Here is a 25803-nt window from a genome sequence, read left to right as displayed (position 1 = left end):
AGATGTGCTATTTTCTTCTTTCAGAGCAGTCTCTGCTGTTTGCCATGTCATCTAAATACTATGCCACGCATATGCTCTTCCTACTTAGAGGTGAAATAGGAAGAGTTGCATTTAATATTTTATTTATGGAAATCCTGTGCTTGTACTAGAGCATGAAAATATAAATAGACTTAATAAATAGAAATTTGGAAGCACAAAAATATTTCTACTGCTCTTTGCTCTCTCTTAAAATGCAGAGTAAGGGGCTGAGGTTCTGGAGAGAGAGAGTAGAAAATTGCTAAGAAAATCCACTATTTAATTAGATACAGCCGCAGTTAAGTAGGAAGGGTTGGTGTTTGCCTACCTCCTTGAATGTCCTTGTTCTCCCACAAATTTTCACTAATCCTTTAACACCAGCCATGTCTATCGCCGTAATTAGGCACAAAAATGCCAAACGAGCAAGCGGTTGCAAACAAGCTGCTTGACAAAATCCAGCGGTCTCTTGGGGCAGATGGTGTCGGTGGATGAAGGAGATTTTATTACTTAAAAGATAGGGCATGGGTTTCTCGAGGTGAATCTCAACCTGTGCTGCCAACCGGCTGTTGGAAGGCAACAGTAATGGAAAAAAATACTGATCAGGAGGACCTTCTCCTTGTGTTGTCCTTCAGTTCCACAGTAGAACACACTTGTATTTTTATGGGCTTAAGAATGCATCCTTTTTTGTTGGAGTTGTTGTTTTGTTTTGTTTTTTTTTCCATTGCAAGTAAGTTCAGCTGTGTTTCATATACTTTGTTTCTATGTATGTTCCTGAATACAGTCATCAGGATACAGATAACATATTGTCTTCCACTAACTAGAGAGGACTTGTGTTGTCTGTTTGTATGAAAGATTAATTTGTACCCAATCTTTCCTCTGTTGCGTTGGCCTTACTCAAAATCTGAAGTCAGATTCGGTTTTGAGTATGGTTTCTGGCCTATCTATGTGGGACTGTAATACTAAAAGTGCTTTGAAATATAGATTTTGGTCTTGATTTTATAGTTACATCACTTTTTAAGTCTGTTCTCCAGTATCTGTAACAAATCTGCTTTCAAGCCTTTGACAAGAATAAGAGATTGGCTAATAAATATCCAGAGGAGTTTTATTTTCTTGTCTAATTTGGCTCCTGATTAAAGTAAACAGAGATACTTTATGTCCATGTTAAAAAGTAGTGCTCTTCATTACTTTGCTCAACATGTTTGTGCTTATGTTTCGCTTTCTCCAAACTGCAAATGCAGATGATTGTCTCAACATAGTATTCATATTGCAGTCCTATTAATATCAGCTGTGTATTCCCTTTTAAAGCATGTCATTGAAGAAAAGACTGCTCACAAATTTAAATCAAACCGTCTACCACTCCTGCTGCTGCTGTTGTGTCTGTAGTCTCACTGAAGAGCCCCAGGCAAGGAACAGGACCCTTTTGTGCTATGGGCTGTGCATACCCAGATCAAAACTGTGATCCTTGACCCCAAGAAATTAAGCATTGCAAATGCATGCATATTGCTGGCTAAAATATGACTCCTTCCAGACTTGCAACCAGCTGAACTATAATTTCTGACATGAGACCTCATTCATATTTAGGGCAGAGGCATAGTGAATAAACTCAACAGAGCCGAAGAGATGGACTTAATTAATAGATTATCATTCTTTTAATTGAAAGAGCTGGTGATTGGGTCCCAAGTGGACAAACAAGGTTTTGGTGCTTGGATATCACGATGATGATTTGTTCCTTTTACCGGAGGGAAGCATTTGTCCTGCTGCTCATCACATTCAGCTTTCCATTTCTTTTAAATTAACTATTAGCTTGTGATGCTGGCACGTATAGCTTAGAACATAATTAGGATGCTCTTTTTTTTTTTTTTTTTTCCTTTTTTATAACATTTACAGAGCATTGCATTTTTTAATTGTCCACTACTGACTATGGCAATAATCCCCTCCAAGAGAACAAATAATTAAAAAGCGATGTAATAAGAGAACTGCTGCGTCTACCAGTTACGATGGAAACACTTTGAATCATCTGTTTTCCCAAATGTATTCAATCCGTGAGTAACTTATTAAAGATCAGCACAGACCCTTGCTTGGCCAGCCCAAATGAAAACGACAAAACTTCCATTCGCAACAGCTGCCATAGAAATGCTGCATTCCGTCGTCACAGTGTGAGTTTGGGAAAAGATAAAAATAATTTGCTCTGCTGTTAGGAGCCATTATAAATGAGGAAGATTACCTTTGACTCCTGTCAGAGGTGTGAGTATTTTGGATTAGGATAGAATGTCACGGTGGCCATTCACAAATAATTAACGTTACCATGGCATTGCCCATATGATGCCACAGTGAAGTTAATTATGTGTAGTGGCGACACTGAAGTGATCTCGAAGATAACGGCTGTAGAAGAAGCATTGGTGAGGAATTAAAAGATGCTTGGGAGCAAACCCCTTTTAAAAAAATATTCCAAAACATGGTTGCAGCTTAGCTATAAAAATAAAATCAAGAAGATTTTACCTTCTAGTTTTCCTTTTTACTTAAAAAAGACAATACTTTGCTTGATTTAGGGTAGTGAGCTTGTAGTCCTTGTGACTGAACCCCTTAGTTACAGGGACCACATCATCCCCCAGAGCCCTTGAAGCTGGCAGCCCTGGATGGATCCTGCCCTCCTGGGACTGTCCCCAGCAAGAAGAGGGGGAGAGCACTGCCCCCATGATCTGCTCCTCCCGTAGCTGTCCCTGTTGATGAAGAAGCACCTTTTTTGCAGGGTGAGGACTTGAAAAAGGACAAACTGTGAGCGCTGGCAGCCGACAGACCTGGCAGCAAACCGAGGTGGCCTTGGGGGGGGGGACATCCAGCTGTCAAGCCGGTGTCAGTGTCCTGTGCCATTGGAAGGATCACAAATACTTCTTGGCAAAAGGGCTGCAAACTGACTGTGCAGCCGGGGACGTTTCCAGTTCCATTTCTTTGTAGGCACAGCTTCACAACTCTGAAGAGTGACCCTGTATGTTTAGCTGACCTTAGTCAACCTGATTTTTCAAGCTTCTTTCCCATCCTTTCCCTACCTCTTCATAGCTTGCCAGTGTATTCATGACATTACAAAGATGGGAAGTCTGAATGCATCAGGCTTTGGTGCCTGCTCTATTCCTCCTTTTATCTTGCATTCTTTAATGTTTGTGAGTCTCTTTAATGTTTGGGAGTCTTTATGGTGTCCATGATGGGAGAGCATCCATTAGTGTAATATGGAGCAGAGACCCCCGTTCTTACTTCACTGTTGGAATCGGCATTGCACAGTTCCTGGTGAGAAAGAGGACCTGGGAGCAAATGCAGTGCTGGGTTGGCTTAGGGCTTATTTTTGATGGCTTTGGGGCTTTTTTCAGTTCCTTTCATTTTCAGTCTGCAGTGTGGCTGCTCGTTCTGTCTGCTGTACCATCTTCCCAGTTGGCTTTTTCCAGTGTTAAAAATGATGCTCTACTCTCCTATTCCGTACTTGTAGTTCCCGATCATTTTTGATCTGTCTCTTCACTGCTTTCTATCTGTACATGTTAAATCTCCTTTCCTTAGCTCACTCATCTCTCTGGCTTTTTCGGGTGCTGCTATGCTTTCTCTTCTGTAGCATTCTCCATTCCATTCCCTTACGTCATGTTCTTGTTTTATTGAACTCCCCAGTTTGATCATTAGCCATTTTATTAGTCAATATATGATAATGGTGGCAGCAGGAACGGTCTGGTCCAATTTTGCCTTTGTTCCATAAATCAGAGCTATAAGCAACTTATGATGGACCCTTTTGGGGGTATTGACACTGGTAATGGTACTAAGCTGTAGCTTCTTGTTTTGTGGTACTTGGTCTAGATGGTGTATCTTAAGTGCTATCCAGCAGCCTTGCAACTTGCAACGCTGCTCTGAATCCAGATTGTTGCAGTGTTTACACATCTGCTCCCACAGCCATAGCCTTGAGCCAAGACTTATTCCCCCCCAGCTGATTGAGGAGTACTGATTTACTGATACCCAGTATGAGTGGTAAAAAAAATTCCCCTTCATAGGCTCTGAGCGGGTGAACTGATGTGCTCCTAGGGGATCAGATCCAGCTCTCAGAGGAGTCACTTACAGAGCAGTTGGTGCTGCCTGAACTCATGGCAGAGCAGAACTCTGGCCATATAGAGTAAGATAGGCCCTTGTTCCTTCTTCCTTCCTTGCGTAGGTGTGTAACTCAGGTCAAAATCATATTTTTGGGGAAGAGAAGATCATCAACTGGCATTCTGCATGCACCAAGCCTGGCTGACGTCAGTGAAGCTCTGCCTGTTTCTGCCAGCACTGATTTTGACCCATTTTGTTCGGTGTATGTTATATATCTTGGTACAAATGATGAAGCAGTGGCTTGACACAATCAATGATTCATAGCGGCAGACACCTCTGCAGTCCTCAGAGGATGTCTAGATCTTTCCACAGCTGTGCTTCACTGAGGAACCACTTTGTTTTCAGCCCACAGTCACCTGGAAATGGCCAGCTGGAGCTGGGAGGCCCAGGCGCTCCCTCTGGGCACTGAAAATCCCAACACCTACTCGTGAGCGTGCTTTGTCTTCGTTGTACATTAAAGGAGGGCACAGATGATCTCTAGCATCCTATGCTATGGGGGTAGCAAGTACCAAATGTTGCTGTAGCTCTTGTGCCAGAAATGTGCCATGCGGTGTGAACGTGTGAAAGCAGCTATTGCTCCTGTGGATCTCTGTGTTATCGGGCTCAGCCCTGCATATCTGTGCTGGTTTTTCTTTTTCCTTAAAACTGCTCAGAAACATCTGTGCAACAAACAGTGTTATTACGGTTTTCTTTGTTCATCTCCTTTGTAGGCATACTACTTCTGCACATCCGGTTGCTGCTGTTACAGTGTATTTATTGTGGCTGTGTGTTGTATGGCATGCTGTTGTGATGAAGTGTCGTTCTGTTTTTCCCCCCACGTAATGGTACTCCAAGCTTGCTTCCTTTGCATTTGTAGGACATCAACTTTTCAGCAGACAAAGCCAAAACCGAACGTGTATAATGAACAGCACCAAAATATCTGCTGGCTTCCAGTCCAGCCACAGCCCAGCGAGGCAAAGAGCAAGCTCAGGCTCAAATAGCAGCTTCAGTACTGGGCCCTGCAGAAGCTTTCATCAAAATACTTTGTATTTCCAGTTTAATTTTCTTTCCTCTGCTGAAAGAGGAAGAGCAGTACCTGTTACTACATACCACCGCTTCTATATAAACAGCGTATTATTTGCATATTGCTGTTAAATATTAAGCAGTGTTATATATTTTATAAAGCACCGATACAGCACTTTGAAGAAGAAAATTAAATGATAATGATGTTCTGTTTATATACTTTTTTGTTCGCTCCATTTTTATTTCCATTTGAAATAGAAAACAAGTACGTGCTGTCTATTTGCAGTTTTCACTTTTGATCTTGATTTTGTTTTTCATTCATAAGTAGCCCCTTGCTTTCTGACCTGGTGTCGTTGGAGAATCAAAGTGTTGTTTTTCCAGTTCTTTATCCAACTTCACACCAAAAGCACTGTGGATTTGGACTCCACCCTGTACTCAGACACTCTTCAGCATGAAAGAAAAGCAAATCTGTCTTTTAATGAGATGAAACCGAGTTAAGTAAACATCAGATTTGAATTGCCTGCTCTCTCTGGAGCTGTAGATTCACATCTTGGCTGAATAACTCCTAGCCCTTCATCCATTTGAAATGGAGATCTTGAGCAGCTTACAGTTTGTGGATCTTTTGAATAAGATCTTGAAAGAATGATATCCCATCTGTTATGCATAGCGAGTGAGGATGCATGATATTTTGCTACAGGTACCTGGCAAAAATGCTTTTCTCTTCCCTGATCGCACGGTGCCCTACTTGTCTAGGGGCACGGGACTTGTGCTTTCTGCTCTGCAGAGGCTCCTCTGTTACTGGGGCTGTGCTGGTAAGACACTTGAAGGCGTTTGGAATGATGTTATTTTCTCTTTGTTGTATTGTCAATGATGATACATCCATTTGATGTTAGTTCAAAGCTAACTGAAGCCACTGGAACTTTTCAAAAACTGAGGGGACTGGATCACCTCGCCATGCAGAGGGAGAACTTGTGGTGAGAATGCGCTGTGCGTTACTTCCAGAGGGGAAAAAAAAATCAAGTGAAAGCTCTCTTTTTTTTTCCCCATTAAAAAAAAATAAAATATATAATTTATCCCATGAAAGATAGACCAAGGGCAGTCTCCATTAGTATGCATTAGCATTTCCCAGTCGGCACTTTCCTTGAGCATACAGGTCAAAGGAGAATGAATGTGTGCGTGACCTACATCCTTCAAAGATAGGGCAAAGTATTATTTTCCTAAGGGCAGCGAGGTCTGTCCTCTGACTGTCCTCTGAGGGACTTTATTTCTCACGTTCACAGAATCGACGATTGTTTTTGTGCATCTCGGAAGCTGGATGCAGTTGCCACTGAAGCGAAGTTCAAGCAGGACCTGGGCTTCCGGATGCTCAACTGTGGCCGAACGGATCTGGTTAAACAGGCCATAGCCTTGCTGGGGCCGGATGGGATTAACAGCATGAGTGAACAGGTAACAAGAGAGAAACGTAAAGAAGAAATGAAATGTGAGAGGTTTTTTTTCCGTTTATCAAAGCAAATGAGCCCAAATATCAACTAAATATAGTCAGGATCTTAATGCTTTCCCTGCGTTGTTTTGCATTGAGTTAAAGCCCCACCAGGTGAACAACTAAACTAAGTTTGGCCGTATCAGGTCGTACTGATTATTTAGAATTGAGGTAACTCAGCGTTGGGGCGAATATGTCTCCTGGAATCTTCTTAACAGAAAAGTGAATCAGTTGAAGCCAGGAGATCAGAAGAGAGCTTAGCCTTGTTCTGAATACTTAAAGCGGTTTTAATGTGGGGCAGAGCTTTGTGAGGTGAACATCTTCCAAGAGAAGCTGCCCTGGGATTTGCAACACATTTCACATATGCCACCCCAGCAGCAGAAGGTTAATCGCTGGCACTGTGTTTGAGTTGAGCCCTGTTTGAACTGGTCTTCTAGATGTGAATGCCTCTCTGCAGCATTGCCACCCCATTAGTCTTTGTGGCCAATATCCACCTACTGAGGAACCTAGATTTCTCTGGAGTTACTTCTCCAGGAGGCCAGTGGTTGTGTCAAGGGATAAACCTGCCTCTGCAGTTGCCAGCCAGCAGCAGTCTGTCGGACTGTGATGCTCAGGAGGTCCCTCCCCATTCCCATAGGGGCAACGATGGGCACAAGTATTACGGTTTTCTTTTGAAGGGAATTTCCCTGAATTTTCTGATGCCCCCGGATGAAAGTCATGGTTGGGTTGTGAGTTGGTTTAAGTCCTCTGAAAGGAAAGCTGCTCCAGGAACGTGAGTTAAGTTGATTTCGGGAGCTTCAGATTGGGTCAGTCTTGTGGATTTGTTTGAAAGAAGCTTTAGAAGAGGGCAGTAGTCTCTGCAAAACAGATTGTATTAGAGAGCCCATTCTAACGTTGAAACATTATACTTTAAAAAATCATTATTATTTTAACTTAGTCTGAATCTGGAAACTTTCTGCAGCGTATTTCCTCTGTCCTCCAGGCTGAAAGCTGGGAACACTCTGCCTTGATGAATCAAAGCACTTAATCACATGCTTAACTCTGAACACATGCTTACATCCCATTTGAGTGAAAGTTCTTAAATGCTTCCCTAAACCAGACATCCCACATCTTGCAGGGCAGAGCCGGAAGTTATACATGGCTGAAAGAAAAGGAGTCATTTTTATTTTGCCAAAACCCTAATGCCCTGGGTGTTGATTTTTCAAGTTGTTACCATGTTCCCGCGTACGTAGAGCAGTAATGATGGGCTCATTAAAATCCCATTCCTCCCACATTCAAAGAGAGGGGTTTGAGGGATGCTGCAAGGCTGAGCTGCAGAGAAAGCTTGGGAATAGGCAGGAGGGGCAGCAGTGCAAGGGGAGGGGAGTTTGGAAGCCCTGTAAACCCTGATACCACAGCAATGTCAATTCATGGCCCCTTTTTGTCAACGGTAAGTCGTTCATCAGTTTCAGTGGGTCCAGAAGCCATGTGTGGCACACAGGCAGCCCCTTTGCATACACTAGGGTGCTGGAGTTGCCATGGGGCTCCTGGCTGTGCAAATGCTGGGTCATGCAGGTTTTCAAAGTCAGGTGTTAAACGCTTGATTTAATCATTGACTGACACCATTTAGAGAATTTGAAATAATAGTTTAAGTCACCTTAATTTTAAGCTGCCATGCAGTCACTGTTCTGGTGGGCTCATTTGCTCTGGTACTGTTTATTAGCTGCCAAAAGAAATATTTTGCCACTGACTGTAGTTGAAGTTGTTTCAAATTCTCCTTGCAAGTAACTTCAAGTCACCCACACCTGTCCTTGCCTGGGGTGAAGCTGTTTCTTAATAATAGCAGGAGGCCCAAATTCTTGTTCCCTTTTGCTGTGTCTCCAGAAGCATTCTGCTCCGTGCATTTAAAGGGAGCTGTGTCTACCTTGCAGGGACAAACCATAATTTTTATTTTCTCTACAATTCTTCCACATATAAGTGCCCACTACCTTCAACCCAACGTGCAAGCAGGAAGAATGGGTAGTTCAGCAAAAGCAGTGGTATTGGGCTCTGGCCAGGAAGAGCAGGGGCACGGCTCTGTGTCTGACCATGCTGGGCAGCCTTTGTGCCTCTGAAAATAATTTCACTTCGTGGCAGCACTCAGATTAAACAGTGAACCCACTGCCATCTGACTGGAATTTTACCAGGGAACCTTGAGAGAGGCTACAAACACGTAACAGAGGTAGCCACGTGCTGCAGTAAACATACTGCAAAACAACTGGTGGTTGATGGTCAACACCACATACTGTATTTAATAAGCAGCCTTTTCTATTATAATTTATGGTAGATTTAATGATTTTTTCATGGTTTCATCTAGATGCATTACCACAACCACAGTAATACTTATCTCAAGGGAAATGGTGATCAGGTGCTGCAAGTATTTCAGACTAACACAAATTGTGTAGTAGTCATTCTGTAGTGAGGGGTCAGTTAATCTAGTTCTCCTCCAAACAGGACCATGCTTTCCTACAGACAGCAGCTGTTTAGCATTCCATTTAAAGTTAAGTCTTTGTTTACCAGAGAGTGCAATACAAAGCATTTGCATCTCCGGCCCCTTATGGTATCCATATGGAAAAAAACGTGACCAAATCTACTTTGTCATAAGAGGAGCTTTGGATGTTTTTAAAGGCTCTGTCAGTAATTGAAAAGTTAGATTTTAAGAAAGTGATCATAGAAAACTGAATAAGATTATCACTTTTTAAAACTATCAGTGGGTGTATGGTTGTTTTGATAAGAACACCTCCTTGGGGTCCCACAGAAAAGGCAAAGATGCTGAGTTTTGTACATAAACGTGAAGGTGAGGCTTACGGACCCGGATTCAGTGGCTGTATTGAGAATGTCAAGGGTAACACGGAAAGAAAACAGCCAAAGTGACAGTGAAAATGGAGATGTTACACAATGGTTTGCTTTTGCTAGTCTGAGGGGCATGACTGTAAAAGAGGTAATGGATTTCATTAAATACATACTGTTAGTTTTAATGATATATACTTAACTAATTATTTTTAAAGAATCAGAAGAGTTCTGTGTTAAATTTGTCAATTCCTTTGTTTTTTAACTCCAAAAAATGACTAGGGCATGACTCCACTGATGTATGCTTGTGTCAGGGGTGATGAGGCTATGGTGCAGATGCTGCTAGATGCTGGAGCAGATCTGAATGCTGAGGTGAGGACTTTTTGTTGGTTGTATCTTTGTTCTGTTGTTTGTTGACATCTTAAACTACCCCCTGAAACAGTAGCAGAGGGAAAATCCCAAGAAATAACGATAAAATTATCTTGTCCTGGACAACACCACTTGAAATGAATGGTGAAATCAGACTGCATTAGGTTAACGTTTGGATTCACTTCTCAGAAAGGGTCAAGTCATCGGACTTACCCCACAGGTAATTTTTAGTTGGTTGTGTTTGCATACTGCAAATGAAAACGGGCATTAGCATTAGCACAGAGCACAGCTCTGGTAGCAATGGACGGAATCCCTGAATCTCAGCTGAGTAAAAATGAAGAGGGTAGAAGAAATGTCTGTCTGACAGCCTGCTACAGCTTGTGCGTTTGTATGTCTTGGGATGTTCCGTCTAAGCATCCCCAGCACACAAGTGCAGTGTACGTTCCCCTGCTTTGTTTTATGAAATGCTTTGGTCTGAAAACTGTTGGATGAGGAGCTCGAAGCTTCCAGAATATTAACGTCTCTTTGATGAATGCACATCAAAAACTTACAATCTGTCCACCAAGCAGATTGTGGTCCGACTCAGTGCAATGCAGGTATGTACATTTTTAAAGAGCTGTTTGAAAATCCACGGGAGAATTATTTGTTAATGATTCCAGTTTCAATTTGTGGAGGTCATGAGTAAATTAAGCTGTCTGCTTCACTTATCTGTGTTCCATCTGTTCTGTTTGGATTTGAATGAGCTGATAAATTGTAGGTGCTGCTTTCAGCCAGACATTTTGCACTTCTAAAACACTGAATTTAAAAGCAGAAATAGATGTCACCTGTATGAGACTGATAGCTGTTACTATCTTATTGCTCTTCAGTGTCTTGTGTGAAATCAGCTGATGATTCCTCGTGGAATCCACTCTCACTTCTTCCTTCCCACAATTCAAGTGAGCTGCCCTCGGAGCCGGCAATAACTGAGCACTTGAACCCTTGTTAGCACTCTAGATAGACAGACCAAAGAATGGATGAAGATGGGCTGATCTCTCCTGCTGCTCTGATCCTACAGCTCAGAGCATTATTTGGTTATCACTAGGAGCAGAAATCCTGGCCCTTCCAATTGGGCCAGTAATCTTCCAGACTTGAACCAAATGCAAATTTAAACAGTTTTGTCTTCCTGAAACTGCTGACATCTGAAAGAACATCTCCAGTGAGAAGTTTGAACCTCCCTGATTTCATTTCTGTAGAGTGTTTGCTCTCAAATCAAATGAAAACACTTTGGGACAAGAACTATGAATAATTATGGTGTGCAATTAGAAGATGATTTGTGCACACCACAACCAACTGTGCAAATTGGGCAATTACGGCAAAAAAAGGCAAATCAACCATGAACGAAAATAAATACCCTGTCAGGTGCCTGCATCATTTTTCTTATTTCACTTTGCAAATCAGTTATATATATATATATTTCCAAAAGTAGCCTCAAATGCTGGGTGCCTCCATTTTTGATTGCCCGTGTTTATCGAAAATGGACTCATCTCCAGATGTGCTGAAAAGCTGCAATCCACTTTGGAGTCAGTGGGACCTGTAGATGTACAGCAAATCCCAGTTGAGGCTTTGAAAGCCCTATCAGCCACAGGTCTTTTGCAAACACCATGTCAACTGAAAAGAATTGTAATCAAAAAGGAGCAAAGGAGTTTAAATGACTTCATTTTCTTTGCTGCTTGCCATGGGCTGCCCCAGACAGCAGTAGGAATCCATGCTGGAGGAAGAGATGCTGGACACTTATCTCACTGAACCATGGTGCCCATCACCCTCTGCCACTCTTGCTCCCCAGCCTAAATCCCTAGGCTCAAACTGCTTGATCCTATTCCTTCTGAGCAATCCCAGACCTGAAGAATCCCTGTGCCTGTGCTCAGACACCAGCAGGCTTCTCCACTTGCAACAGAGCTTGTGGTGTGCTGTTCCTTACTGGACTCTAAAAGGGAGAAGGGCACTTCAACCCCCTCTCTTTGGCAAATCTGAGTGATGCAACCAGGCTCTGGTGCAGATCCACTCTAATTGTGGGATCTGTACAGACTTTTCAGATTTTGTCCTCATCCCTTGTTCTCAGGATCGAGGGCTTGGTTAGATGCTTCTAACAAAATGCTGCATGTGGTGCTTGGAAATGCGATCTGCTCATGCAACTAAGCATTTAATAACTGGCCTCGCTCCCCTACATGGATGAAAGTATGTCAGACAAGTTAGTGAAAGCATAGTTGGCTGATAAGACAGAGAGGTGGTGCATCTTTTACTCTGATCTTAGTCCTCATTCTAAGATGAATAATAAGATTTTGAATTTTAGTATCACACTCCATCTGAGTGTGCAAGCTCAGATTGCAAACGTTCATTAGATATTTCCATCTCTGTGAACCTCATCAATATTAATATCCCCATCTTTAAGACTGGGAAGCTGAAGCAGAGAGCGGTTATTCATCTTTCCCAGTGTCTAGATTAGAGGAACCAGGAACAAAAACATAGAAAATTGAAGGAGCAATGTAAAAAAATACTGCTTTTTCTGAGAATATAGTTTGCATCTCTTTTAACTGAAGCTACCCTGCTCTGTTCTAACTCAATTCAGACAGGAGGAAACAATAAAAAGGACTTTTCTTAAAATATCTGTGAAATGTCACTCTGCCCCATCAGTTCTCAGCTGTCATTTTCCCTCCAGTGGAAGAGGAGGAGCCTGGAAGCACTGCTGGAAAACTCCAGGGCAGGGACTGTGATGCGTCTTCCTTGATGTCAACGACAAAAGTCATACCAAATTATGCGGAGAGAATTCCTCTGGGCCTGAAGCAATCCCGAGAGCTGGGGCTGCAGGGGTCTGCAGAAGTCAGTGGGAGCAGTCCTTAGGTCTGCTTAGCAGCCATAAGGGTCCTTATCCATCCCTACTCCCCCAGCGTGCGCTGCTGTAAACAACTGTGGATGTTTTGACCTTGTGCAAAAGTGGTGGCCAGTGGTTTAGGTGGAGCTACAGTAGTTGGTAAAAAGACTTCATTTGGTATAACGCTATTCAAGCTGTCAAATCAGCATGAACAGTTTTAGTATTAAGAAAATTTTTTGCTGGAAAAAAATGAAGCCAATCATTTTATAAAGCACCTTTCCCAGGTTTTCTATTTCACTTACTCCCTCACGTGCCTGGCTTTCAGGCAGGTTGATTTTATTACACTTTAAAAAAAATAACTTTAATTTGTTTGTAGGTTGTCAGTACTGCTCATAAATACCCATCCGTCCACCCTGAGACCCGCCATTGGACAGCTCTGACATTTGCTGTGTTGCATGGACATATTCCTGTAGTTCAGGTATTATTGTATTTCCCTACCTGCATCTCATTCTTTTGTTTCTCCTCTTTAGTTCCAATTACACCCATCTCAAACCAGTATCCTCTTGTCATACTCATATTGGTTACTTCTGCTTCTTCTAGAGTGTACTGATATATAATAGACCTATTATATAACAAATACGGTGTTCAAACCTTAACCAATATGAGGTTTAAATAGGACAGTTTTAAAGCAAACTTGCACCAAAGAAAGTCTGACAACTCCTTGTGCTCCTTCCTGACCACTTGTTTTGTGTGTTTGTTTATTCATTCATTACACTTTCTTACGCTATAATACTCTAACAAATACCAGACGGCTGCCTTGGCGGGGAGAGGCAGACAGCCACAGCCATCGCTCTGTCCCAAAGGGAGAGAAGCTCTCAGTCTCCTTACCCGAGCAAGGCGTTGCGTGGGACATGCTGGTTCTCTGCTTTGGCATCTCAAAAGTCAAGAAGGTTTATTCTTCAAAACAGCTGTGTCTGTGGCACATGTAACGAAGCTTTGTTAAAACTTTGAAAGCCTAAAGACATAAATGGCCAAGAGGGGCTAGAGGGCAGGCTCCATCCTGCTCTCCTTGGCCACTTTTGTTTTCAGCGTTGTCACTATTCATGTGGATGTGTACCCGATGGAAACCACAGCTTTTGGATTCATTGCTGCGATTTGTTCTTAATGATTGCCTTTCTTTGGCCATGTCTTTATAAAAAAGATGGAGGCAATTGAAATCTGTTCCATTTTAAGTTGGTCCTGGGCTTCTAGAAGACCATAAAGGAAGGATGCTTGTTGGGATGATATTCAGTATTTCCATCTTCAGTGCATTACTTCCTAACACCGACCTTACTCGCATTTCCCATTCAGAAACAGTGGCTTACACTTTTTTGGCTCTGAGCTTGGATACTAGTGCTCCTGGTGTCTGGCAATGTAAAATGAGCGAAAAAAGGAATCAATTTGCCTCTGTAAAATAATGGGCAGAACTTGCATGTCACTTGTCTCCATTGTATCTGGTTTGCAGATAACAAGAAGCATTAGACTGTCATTCGTCACTGTTCATGAGCTCTTGAACACTGTGGTACCCCCAGTTGCTCTAAATGGTGAATTTTCTTTCTAGTTGTTGCTGGATGCTGGAGCAAAAGTAGAAGGTTCCTTGGAGCATGGAGAGGAAAACTACTCTGAAACTCCTTTGCAGTTGGCAGCAGCTGCCGGTAAGGACTTTCTCCTCCCTCTGTTATAAATTCTTCAGTTGAGATCTGTGATTTAGATGAGCAAACAGTGGATTTTAAAGGAAGTAAATGTGCCTCTCTTGACTTGCAGGAAATTTCGAACTGGTCAGTTTGCTGTTGGAGCGAGGAGCTGACCCCATGATAGGAACAATGTACAGGAATGGCATTTCCATGACTCCACAAGGTGACATGAACTCTTTCAGTCAGGCTGCTGCGCATGGACACAGGTAGAGTGGGAACAAGTCCAGTGGCATCCTTCACGTGGTTGTTTTTTTCCTGGGAATCTGGTTTGAGCAGATGGGTGAAAGTTCTGCATGAAAAATTAAACAAGCCACCAACTGAGCAGAGATGTAAGGCTTTTTGCTAGCATGTGAATTTAACCAGTTGGTGGTACAACCTGCTCTTTTATATCTGATTGAAAGAAGAGGAAAGATACTCGTCATGGTGTGCTGCAATGTGATGTTTGTTAAATGGTAGCTGATGTGATGGTGGAAAGGAATGCCAAAGACATTCCTTCTGAATTTCTTGTTGATGTATTTCCGAGGTTTGGGGTGGATTCTGTCTGTACTGCTGCAGCCTTCAGTGTCACTGAACAGAGTTTCTGCATCTGTGTTTACTGTAGAGTCCTGTGTGCTTTAATGTTGTATGTATGCTGCAATTTTTTAAAGAAAGTAATGAAATGAGCACCTGGCCTGCATGATCTTGCAATGTTCAGGAGTTTACTGCAGTCTAATGGATTAGTATTATGATCTTCACGTTCCTGCTTTTCTGATTGTAGCCATCCAGAGGAGCATAGATACAGGTTAGAGACAGTACCTACCGTCTGTTTGCTTAGAGAAGAGCTGCCAGTGTAACAACATGCTCATGGCATGTCAGGGTGGGTTCAAACAACACTGCCTATCTGGAGCCTGCGAGGGAGGACAAACAGGACAATTTGTTGCTGGATTCTTACATTTACTACTCAGGCCTTGGTGCCAGCCGGTCTGAGTGGTAGCCACGTGCTTGAGGAGGACTTCAGGCTCTCCGAGGTTTGGCTGCTGCCTGTTCAGGTCACAGACCCACAACTTACTTCTGAGAACTGGCTCTTTCCCTCTCTCCCCAAACCACTCATTTGTTTGGGACGCTCCATGGCCTGCTGCCAGCCCACGCCAGGTTCTGAGCAGGTGTGGGGAGGATGTCAGAGTATGATGGAGGTGGCACGGCGGTCAGCCTGGCTTCTCTTCTTATAGTCATGGAAACCAAGAGCAACTCCTTTGAGATTGATGAATTTACGCTGGTATGATCCTGAAGGTACCAAGTCTCTGGCTGAATTTGGTCTTGGTGTGTGATGGCCCAGATTTAACCACCCAGCCAGAGTAGCCCCTGATGTGCTTGAACCTGCCCTGACTGGCCTTGTTGAATGTCTAGTTGCTCTAGCTTTCCCAAACCGCTTTGAGTGTTAATCGAGTGGTGGTGCTTTCGGTAGCTCCAGACAGCTCCCTTCTCAAGTGGCCTCCTTGGTGAAAGTCCCGAGAGCTTGTCCAAAGGCAATTCAACCTTAACCTGATGGTGGGGCAGGTGCCAGAAGTCATGAGACACGTGAGAGTCACGTTTAGCTCATGGGTTTGTGTTCCCACAAAGTTCCTGCCGTTTGTTTGACGTCTGTACGGTTGCTGTCATTACAGCAGCATCTTGCAGTGGTGGTCTGGTGGGCTAACAGGTGGGCTAACAGGAGTGGTGCTTGCTTTAGGACTGCTGTAAACTATTCCATTAAGTGGAGTAATTTCTGACCTGCCTGCTGGATAGGTGTCCTGCACCAAGGATCATTACCACTAACTACTCTCCTGCTCTCTCTTTCCCTCCCTCCCTCTCTTGTGTCATGCTGCGATTGCCAGGAATGTCTTCCGTAAGCTACTTGCTCAGCCAGAGAAGGAGAAGAGTGATATCCTGTCACTGGAGGAGATACTGGCCGAGGGGACAGACTTACCTGACTCTGCAGCAGCTCCGCTTTGTGCCAGCCGCAACAGCAAGGCCAAACTGAAAGCCCTGAAGGAGGCCATGTACCACAGTGCTGAGCATGGATATGTGGATGTGACCATTGACATACGGAGTATAGGTCAGTGCCGGCGCCCTTGCTTCTCTGTCTCATCAGAGTAAATTAATGGAAGCTATCTCTTGCCAGCATGCAAGTTATCTTCAAGAAGATTGTAAGAAATGTGTCTTTCGTGTGCTGCTGCTTAAACTGACCGTAGCTGCACCTCCTGAACTTCTGTGGTGGTGGTAATTGCAGGGGGTTTCCCAGCAGATTTGTGGGTGAGGATGGGGAAGATAAGTTCAAGTCAGCCCAGGCTTAAAGCCAGGGCTCTCGGAGCTTCTCTGAAGCCAGTTAAGATTCCCGCTGCCTAAGCAACTGCAAAATAGGGCAGCTGTTTTTTATGTCAAATCGTGTGTGCTAGACACACTCTAAGAGCAGTCCCTTATTTTCCATCCTTCATCCTGGAACGTGATAGGGGATCCTGCAGGTTCCGGGGCCATTTTAGCTCCACAGCATATCCTGCTCTGCAGGACAGTGTAGTTTCTACCAGCAGCCATCTTCACTGCTGCTTGGCAGAGCGTTAGCTAAGTCTCTGGGGCAGTGTTCATCTGCTGCTTCCAACAGCTTCTCTTCTGCACTCTGCCATAGTGCAGTCCACAGTTTAAACATCTTTCTTTTCCAAGGCTTATGAGCCTTTGAGGAGAAGAGCAGTGAACTGGCTTCTCAGTGTGCTAACTGTGCCAGCGTGGGGCTTGAGCATCGTAGCAGCCTGCTTGGAGTCTGCTTCTTCTCACGGCAAGAGTGGTCAGGAGCACAGGAGGGAATAAACCTGGACTGTGTGTCCGTTATTCTGTGCCCGATCTCTATTAATCTTTTCCCAGAGAGAGGCCAGCGTGCCTGGTGTGCCTCCTGCAGTGCAGCACTCCAGCCCTGGGGACCTATTGCATGGGTCAGGGTGTGCATTCTTGGCTTGCCAGGTGCACTGGGCAGGCAGAGCTGTAGGTGCTGAGTGAGAGGAGAGAACCAGGGCTGCTCTCAAGGTGCTGGGCATTTGCTGAAATGGAAGGAAAGTCCTTTTGTTGCCAAACCCCAGGCTTCTGTTTCCTCCCACTCTGTTCTGCAAGAACAGAAACTAGGTCACGTCCAGCCTAATGTTGGGAGTACTATATTAACTTTGTGTGTTTTCTCATTCAGTGTAGGGGAACATTTCCCTTTAAGTTCCTAGAGAGTGGCTCTGCCATGACAAACAGCTACTTGAAAAGGCTGATCTCCTTAACTCACCCAGTGCTGTTTAGGGGAAATAGTAATGATCTGTAGAGGACATGAGGTAGGGCTTACAGAAAGTTGCAATCTGAAGACCACCAGTTTGAATACAGGTAGGTAGTGACCAAAATCTTTTTCTTCCGCTCAATGGCTCTCCGGGGCCACATTCAAACAAATGAGCTCATGTAAATCTAGTTTCCAAAAGGTTTTTGAGTCGCAGAGCACCACAACAATTACCTCAAATTGGCAGTCTCAGCAGAGAAGCTGAGGGCTAGATGAGCAAAGAGACCACAATCTTCTCTTAGCACTTGGAGAAGAGCCTCTGTGTATTAGGTCTGGGATGTCTTGATAACCACCCGCCTTCTCAGCCGTGGGTAAATAGGAATTTTATTTCTAGGGTTATTTGGCAGCTTTTGCTTAAAATCTGAAAGTTAATACAAGTGAAGGTAGAAATAGTAGAAGGGCACATCTTTCTCTGGAGCTGGGAGTGAGTTCTGTCCTCTGTCTATAGGTGTTCCCTGGACACTGCACACATGGCTGGAGTCCTTGCGAACGTCCTTCCAGCAGCACAGACGACCCCTCATCCAGTGCTTGCTAAAGGAATTCAAGTCTATTCAAGAGGAAGAGTACACAGAAGAGCTCATCACGCAGGGGTTGCCTCTGATGTTTGAGATACTGAAAGCCAGCAAGGTAGGATAAATCATGTATTCTAAAGAAATGAGTCTCATTCTGATCCTGTACAACAGAAGCTGCAATAATGTTTTTGCACAGCGGTCCCAAAGCTTGTTTAGAGCTGTATAGGATTATTACTTTTGTACTGTGTGTCTCATTTTTCTTTACTGTGGAATCATGGGTTAAAAACACACCAGCTAATTACATCTCCCGCTACAACAGCTTAATACTGATGATAACAATGAACTGAGGAGACAACAGGAGCTAACGCATAGTGGTGAAATGAAAATCACAAGGGTCACTGCAGCACAACAAGAGATGCTGATAACCAAACCGACCCAGAGACTAACTTTACCCAGCTTGTTTTACAGCACCATGCAGCAAAGCTAATGCTCACATTTGCTTTGGATTTATTTAACCTCTCACGTGATTTTCACTTCCCTGTATGTGGGATTGTGACTTCTAAACTTGTGAGGAGATTGGTTTCTACAAGAACACATGCAGAATGATTTTTTAAAATCCTGTGTGTGTTTGTACTTGCAGCCTTCCCAGATTTGCTCTTTCAGTTGACATTGTCTTAGCCAGATACATCAGACTAACAAAACCTTTTGAGGGAGGAAGGTACCATTAGGTATGTGAGTAAAACAGCAAAGAAGATATGATCACTGAGCAGGAAGGAGAGTGAAGGTTGTTTTTTTTCTTATGCGTTACAGTACATGTTGGTACAGTTTTCTATTTGTTGAACTGGGAAGTAACATTTCTCACCCAACTCCACACGCAACAGCAAGAAGCAAGTATTTTTAGCACCTACAGCAATAACCTAAATAATGTGAAAAGAAGAGAGCTCTGATACAGACACTCAATACTAAAGGATACCAAGCACAGTATAGTTAGTGAAAGCCTACGTGGATTTATTGTACACTGATGCAAAAGAGGGCTTGGAGTACAGTCCTGAGCAAGTGCTGAACATTTATCTCAGCAATTCTTCTGATTTCTGCTCCCATGAATTTTTCCTCTGGGGATAGTTTGGGGTTGGTTTGTATTGCATGGGTATTTATGGAGAATATTTAGAGATATCTTTCAGGAAATCATTCCAAATCCTCGGATTTGTAGTCTCAACTGCCTTGGGTTAATACATGTTCATCCAATAACTAACAGTAAGGTGCTGTTTGTTTTGAAAGCTGATATAAAACTAATCGTATTGGAAAACTTAATAGAGATTACGTTTAGGCCCTGTAATCTAGGATGAGGGATGGCTTTAGCTGCGGTTCTCCCGGGTGGCTGAAGCCAAAGCCAATTGGTTTATAGATGATTGTCATTAGAATAAATTATTTACATAGGATCATACCTTTGGGAGATGTTATACTGGGTCATCTGGAGTGTCCTCTAGGAGACACGGCAGCCAATGATACTGCTACCTTCTGCTTTGGGTTCACTTAAAAGATAACATGTGGAGGAGTAGGAGGAGCAGAGCAACTGATATATCACACACACAGGAAAAGTATGATAAAAAAATCTGTGCTGATCTTTGTTCCTGCCTCTGGGCCTAGAGGAGCTGCCCATCTTCACTCTTCATGAGCATGCATATTCACAACCACATGGCGCATACAGTGCTTCATATTCTTGGAAAAATAATGAATCATTCAGGGGCACTGTAAGGGCTTACAGATTGTCTCTAAATGGCTTGAATTCTTGCCACAGTCTTGCCCAAACAGTCTCCTACAAAGCTCTTAGGGGCAGAAATGAGGGCAGACTCTGATCAGCTCTTCGGAAGGAATCAAAATAAATTCATTTGCAGGAGAAAGAGACAATAAAAGTTCTCCCTGGTCACTCCATGTAAGTCAGATAAGGAAGGCTGAGATTCTGAGGATCCACTTCTCTAGGAATGCTGAGAACAGATATTATTCTTCGTATATGCTCACAGAATGGAAATCTCCTTGAAGAGGTACAGAAGGGTTGTAGCTGTGGTTCATGTCCCTCTGTTTCTGCAGTGAATTGTAAAGTTTTGCATTTTGTGGAGTTCTCGGGAGAGGAGTTTGATTTGTCCATGTGGGCATCCTTTTCCCCTGGGCCGGGAACTTTAAGAGAGCTTACAGCTCTCACTAACCATCACAGTCTGTCCCAGTACGTTTCCTTAATGAGTTTTTCAGGGCAAAAAGTATAAAATAGGCAACTAGAAAGCACAAAGCCACTTAGTGCTCCTTGGGTGATGTAAAACAAGATGTCCCATTTGCTACATATTGTGATGCTCAGTATATTTTAATTGCATGGCAACTTGTACCTAATTGAAATGGCATTTCGCAGTCCTATAAGTAGTCCCAACTATCCTGCAGTCTCAGAACAATTTACAAATATTAATGAGTTGAGATATGGAAGAAGATCTTAGCCTCCTTTTCCGAACAAGGAAACAAAGGTAATTAAACAGGCAGATTTTCAATGCCTTACAGAGTTGCAATCTCAACTTCAGAAGCTGTGACAACCTGGCTAAGCCAGACGTCAGTTTATAATTTGAGTAATTGTCTTGAGAGACTCTCCAGAAACTGCACAGAAACATAGATCAGATCTCTGAATAGGAAATGGGCCTTCTACCCCAGCTTCCACTTGCACTGTAGGACAAAATATTCTTACTGGTTCCCAAGATATGCAGAAAGGGCAGGTATTGTAAAAATGAAAAGACTAAAGAAGAAGTAAGAACTATCTACAAGGACATGACCAGATATAAGGAATGCCTTTCGTCTTACAGGTTGTTTTTTTTAAATACCCATATCTAGAGGGTCTCAGGGTCCAAATGAGAGAGCTTTCATGGGATCTCTGCCACCACCACTGATGTGAGTGTCCTGGAGCCCAGTGGGTTGGCATTTATATGACAGGACACCAATGATGGAAAGGAAAACGAAAGTAACATTTTCTGAAGCTCTGATGCTGGAACACAGAGCAGTAACAAAAATTAGCAAATCAGGCCAAACTGCCTGAGATGTAGTTCCTAGAGTTACTGCCTCTCCTAAAGCTGTGAAATAGGAGGGGAAGAACAGTTAATAAATTGCATTTTGGTCAATCACCACTGCACTGAAGCCCCGGGGAAAGACTTCCAAAGGCACAAATGAGGATTTGGTACCCAGCCTCCTGGTGGCTGCCAGTAGGACTGAGCACTTTCATTTCCTTTCATGCCTTTAAATGTTTTTATCAGCTGCACTGCTCAGAATTGAATTGAGAGTGGAGGAATGAAGTATTTCCAAGCAGCTGAGGCAAAGCTACAAGAACGGGCTTTGCCCCCAGTGCTGTCCTGCAGTCAGCCCAGATCCCTGCCAAACCAAAGACCAGGCAAGGTGCTCAGAGGAGGCAGTGGTGATGGAAGGGACATGAAGAGCCTTGTTTAGGGCACTTTCCTAAGAGAAGGCAAAATTCAGACCTAAAACTTCCAGTAAAACTGTGTGGTTCGATAAAGGGATTTGGGCCACCAGATGAGGAGGAAAGGCTCTCTCATTTTGAGACTGACAATCTCTGAGGGAGATGAGCTCATGGACAGTCTGCTTAAAGTAGTTTGGACAGGGTTGCATGTGACAAAAGCTGGAGAGACACTTCTGGGAGCAAGTAGCTCTGAGCTAAACTTGGGCTGCTGTACAGGGCAGGATTGAGTCCCTCAAAGCTAGGATGACAATGGAAATCTTGTGAAAGAATGAAACAAGAAGATGCAACTGAATTGCTGCCTGTCAGTATCTGTGTCACATTCTTCATGGCCTGAGGAATCCCTCCAAACTTCTTACTGGGCCCTCTCACTTGCCTGTAGCCAAGGCTGATGTTTGCATTGCCTGAGCTTGTCTCTGAGCTGAATTGACATCTTGCCCCATGTCATAGTGCCCCATATCTGCTTGACTAGTGACTGTAATTGTAGGCTGGCGGCAGCACTGAGTTTGGGTCCCTCAAATGAGAATTTAAGAAGAGTCTGGTGGAGGAAGCACCCGTATTTTTGGACTTGTAGTGCCTGAGGTGGGGCTGGTGGGTCAGCTGCAGCCATCAGGGAGAACAAGCACAAGGATCTCAGGCCTCACCCTCAAGCACGGAGTAGACTAACCACATGTGATAATAGCTAATAGCCATTCTCGTATGATGGTGGGCAGCAGTCAAAGGGAAGAAAACCTGCGGCTGTACTCAGCACGTCCATGTGCATACAGAATCATGGAATAACTAAGGTTGGAAAAGACTTCTCAGATCATCTAGTCTAACGGTCAGCATTTGGAAGAGGTTGGTTTTAGATTTCCACTCTGAGGCTCAGTGTGAGCTTACATTGTCATTAAAATCAGCCAGCTCCATCCATGCAGATGAGCCAGCTCCATCACTAGCAGTACTGGGTGGTGAGCCAGTTTTGTCCACTGCTTTTTCTGTATGCAGCTATTTAGATCAGATCGTCTATGGCCTAGTTCTTGGAGAAAGAAAAGGATCTTTTAATTTCAAGTAATCTCTTGCGCAGCCTCCTCCCTCCCACCCGTGTTATGGGCATGGAGCTTCTATTTGCCATTTCTTTGAATACTTTGGGGGAACATATTGGCAAAGTTTGTTAACTGTACGTTAAGTGCACATGCTGAAATGTTGTATGTAGGCTCTGGAAGTGCTTTGCACCAGGAAACCTTGGCTTAGGACTATGAGTATTGCTGCTAGTGTATTACCCAGGGCAAAACCAACTTGCAAAACTGTGGGAGGTCCTTCACTGCCCTTTCTCTGTAGCGTTCATCCTTCCCGTCAGGTTCTGTCAGTAGCTTATTTTGAAAAATAGCCCATTAGCGAGGTGTTGATTACACTGTGCGTTAAGACTTGATGAAAGATGCAGGAAACTGTTTGCAAAGGTGTTTCCTCAGAATTTAAAATTCCTGCTGGGTTTCACACACACTCCATATGCATCTGTAGGCAGCTGGAGAAACCCGCAGGAACGCACAGAGTTATTTGGAATGTTGAACTGTTTGAAAAACAGCCATCAATACCACGTTGACAGTTATTTAGAATAAATAACAATTTAGAACAGTAGCCAGTTTTTTAGAATTCCAAAAGGATTCAGGCATGTAGGTATCTTGAGAAACTCTGGCCTATTTAATTTAAAAGCCAAAGTAATCTCTAACCAGTGACTTTGCCGCACGTAATCCAAAATCTCCTAGAAAGTTAAGTATTTATTTAATATATCCTTTCAGAAATAGCAACGTGTAGACTCTGTCACAAGTGCATTAACTATTGGAAAAAAAAAAGTTGATGGCTCCAGCAAACAGAAAGCAGTAGGAAAGCCTACAACACCCGCCTGCTCTGTTGCAGCAGAATGTTTAGAAGCTGAAGCTTCAAATGGGTGTCCTGTTTCTTTATTGCTGTGGTCTTTTCTAGTTTTAGTTCCTCTAAAACAAGCACCAGGAAAGGTTTCACAGAGTAACGTCAACAGACTCAGTTTGTGCTTTTGTTCTACAAAGTCCAGGCACAGTGGTCAGCAAACATCATCTTTCCCTGTAGGCCTGCACGTGACCTGTAGCATGGCATTGGAAAATGAAGGAGCTAGAAAATTCTCATTCATGTTCCTTGCATCACAGTGGGTTGAAATGACTATTGAGTAAGGTGGGCTTAATGAATTTGGTTTTGCTATATGAAGCCAGGCTGTCCTCTTCTGCAGGAAGGGTGTAGGTTATAGGGGAGAGGTACGCTTTAGTATATTTGTTCTCCAGGTAATATTTCACTTTTCTTCAAAAAATAAAAACCTGGAAATTGAATATTTTGGCCAACAGTTGGAATATTTTAAGTGAAGAAAAATGTAGGCTTTACACGGAGGAGACAGACACACCAAAACCAGTAGTAGAAATAGCCCTGAAGATCTCCATGATCCTAAAATGCCTGCCTGCAGGTTCCATGGAGTGGCTGATACCCTCCCGTGTGTTAGCTAATGCTCAGCCTGAGCCCAGTGATTGATCTTCTGGCTGAGACTTTGATTTCTCGAAGCAAGTTTCACTGAAAAATTGCAGCGGTCTGTAATGTTGCCCATTGTCATTTGTAGTACTTCTGTGTCTAAACAGTTCAGAATAACCGGGACGCAAGTTATCCACACGTGTACATCATGCATTCTCCGTGTGAGATGTGAACGCCAGGTACCAAGAGGCATTTTAATAACCAACTATTAACCCTGTGTTGTGTTTTCATAACACAAATTCGGCTTCGTACTAACACAGGTTTGATTTTTTTTTCCTACTCTCTGTCTGCCTTCTAAAATGTTTCCCCGCCAGAGGCAGGAGCCGTTTCTTCATTGACAATAAATAACTGCCGTGGATGTGACACCTGCCCTTTTATGGGCTCTCACCCAGGGATTAGACTGTGCCCGGGGATCTCAGCTTTTTACATACAATGCACAGCTGTGATATAAAGAGTCTTTTGAAAAGAAGACTTGGCAGCTTTCCCAGAGCTAGCTAAAGGGTCCATTTGTGCCTTACCTGTGATTAATTCCTTTCCGTTTGTATTTGCAGTGGAATGACTTGAGCCCGGCACTAACAAAACCCATTTTGTTATGCAGTTCACTGCCTCTAACTGTGTCTTCAACCTCTGGGGCTTCCCTACCTTTGCAACTGTTGACTAATATGAATTATGTGTGTGCTGCTTAATCATCTAGGAGTGACCCTCTAAAGCGGCATTTAATCAGTTTGGATGCAGCTGGTAAAAAAATGAATTATGCTTGAGGACTATGGCGGAAACACCCAGGGAAGGATGACAAAGATTGAGAGAGATGGCAGAGAAAGTCTCGTAGCAGAGTTTGAGTGCTTGATCTTGGGAGGTCTACGAAAAGCCCTCTCTATTGCCTTAGCACTTATTGATCCTTTATGGGAAGAGGGGAGGATAAGTAGAGCAATAATTCAAAGGCATCCCAGCCTGTTATGGAAGGAAGGTCATGCATGACTCCTCAGTGGATCTGAGGCATCTTGAGACTTCACTGCTGGAACAGTTTCTGGGGACCACATGCAGAACAGGTGACTGGAAGCAGCACTTCTGCTTCTCTATGTTTAGCAGAAGGCTGGGTCCTCCCAGCATCCTCAGGACCAGTGAGAGAAAAGTTACCTTTGCCAGCAGCCCTGTGCCCTGAGCAGCATGGTTTCTCTGCTTGCAGAGCAGATATGTATTAAATGACAAACACTGAACCCAGAATGAGAGTGTTATTTTTCAGCTTAACACGGTGTTTGCTTTTGTGGCTTTGTGGTAGAGGAACTCAAGGGCCTGGCACTCTCAGGCTAAGTTGGCAAAGAAAAGCAGCCTAAATTGTTACCACTGTAGAAGGCAATGAGGTGGAGGTGGCAGGGTGTCTTAGACCTGTCAGAATTCCTATCCCCTGGGGTTTGAGCGATCCAGGGAGAGTCGGTGGGGAAACCTGTGAAGAGGAGGCAACTAAAGCAAAGTGTGATCTCACTGGAAAAGCAAAGGGCAAGACCTTAGCATAACTTCTGAATCCAGCCTAGGTTTTCTTCTTGAGATTTTGGATCACGAGCCACCA

The 25803-nt window shown here is 43.6% G+C and overlaps 1 protein-coding gene across 5 annotated transcripts in view; it reads left to right on the top strand.

The window, feature by feature from the left end:
- The window catches only part of BTBD11 (BTB domain containing 11), a 181239-nt gene that overhangs the window by 128335 nt on the left and 27101 nt on the right, over nucleotides 1-25803 (top strand). The window contains exons 5-12 of one of the 5 annotated variants that reach the window (XM_015287897.4): nucleotides 6417-6582; nucleotides 9707-9796; nucleotides 13018-13119; nucleotides 14242-14335; nucleotides 14445-14580; nucleotides 15132-15155; nucleotides 16228-16448; nucleotides 18142-18320. In XM_015287897.4, the coding sequence (XP_015143383.2) occupies nucleotides 6417-6582; nucleotides 9707-9796; nucleotides 13018-13119; nucleotides 14242-14335; nucleotides 14445-14580; nucleotides 15132-15155; nucleotides 16228-16448; nucleotides 18142-18320 (1012 nt within the window). The remainder of the gene's footprint in view (nucleotides 1-6416; nucleotides 6583-9706; nucleotides 9797-13017; nucleotides 13120-14241; nucleotides 14336-14444; nucleotides 14581-15131; nucleotides 15156-16227; nucleotides 16449-18141; nucleotides 18321-25803) is intronic. The other 4 variants (XM_025155608.3, XM_015287907.4, XM_015287903.4 and 1 more) reach the window with 4 other exon arrangements.

The sequence above is a fragment of the Gallus gallus genome, chromosome 1, assembly GCF_016699485.2.
Source record: "Gallus gallus isolate bGalGal1 chromosome 1, bGalGal1.mat.broiler.GRCg7b, whole genome shotgun sequence".
In the NCBI taxonomy this organism is placed as follows: Eukaryota; Metazoa; Chordata; class Aves; order Galliformes; family Phasianidae; genus Gallus; species Gallus gallus.
Note: the sequence above shows the minus strand (reverse complement) of the source record. Positions and strands in the feature narration are given on the sequence as shown.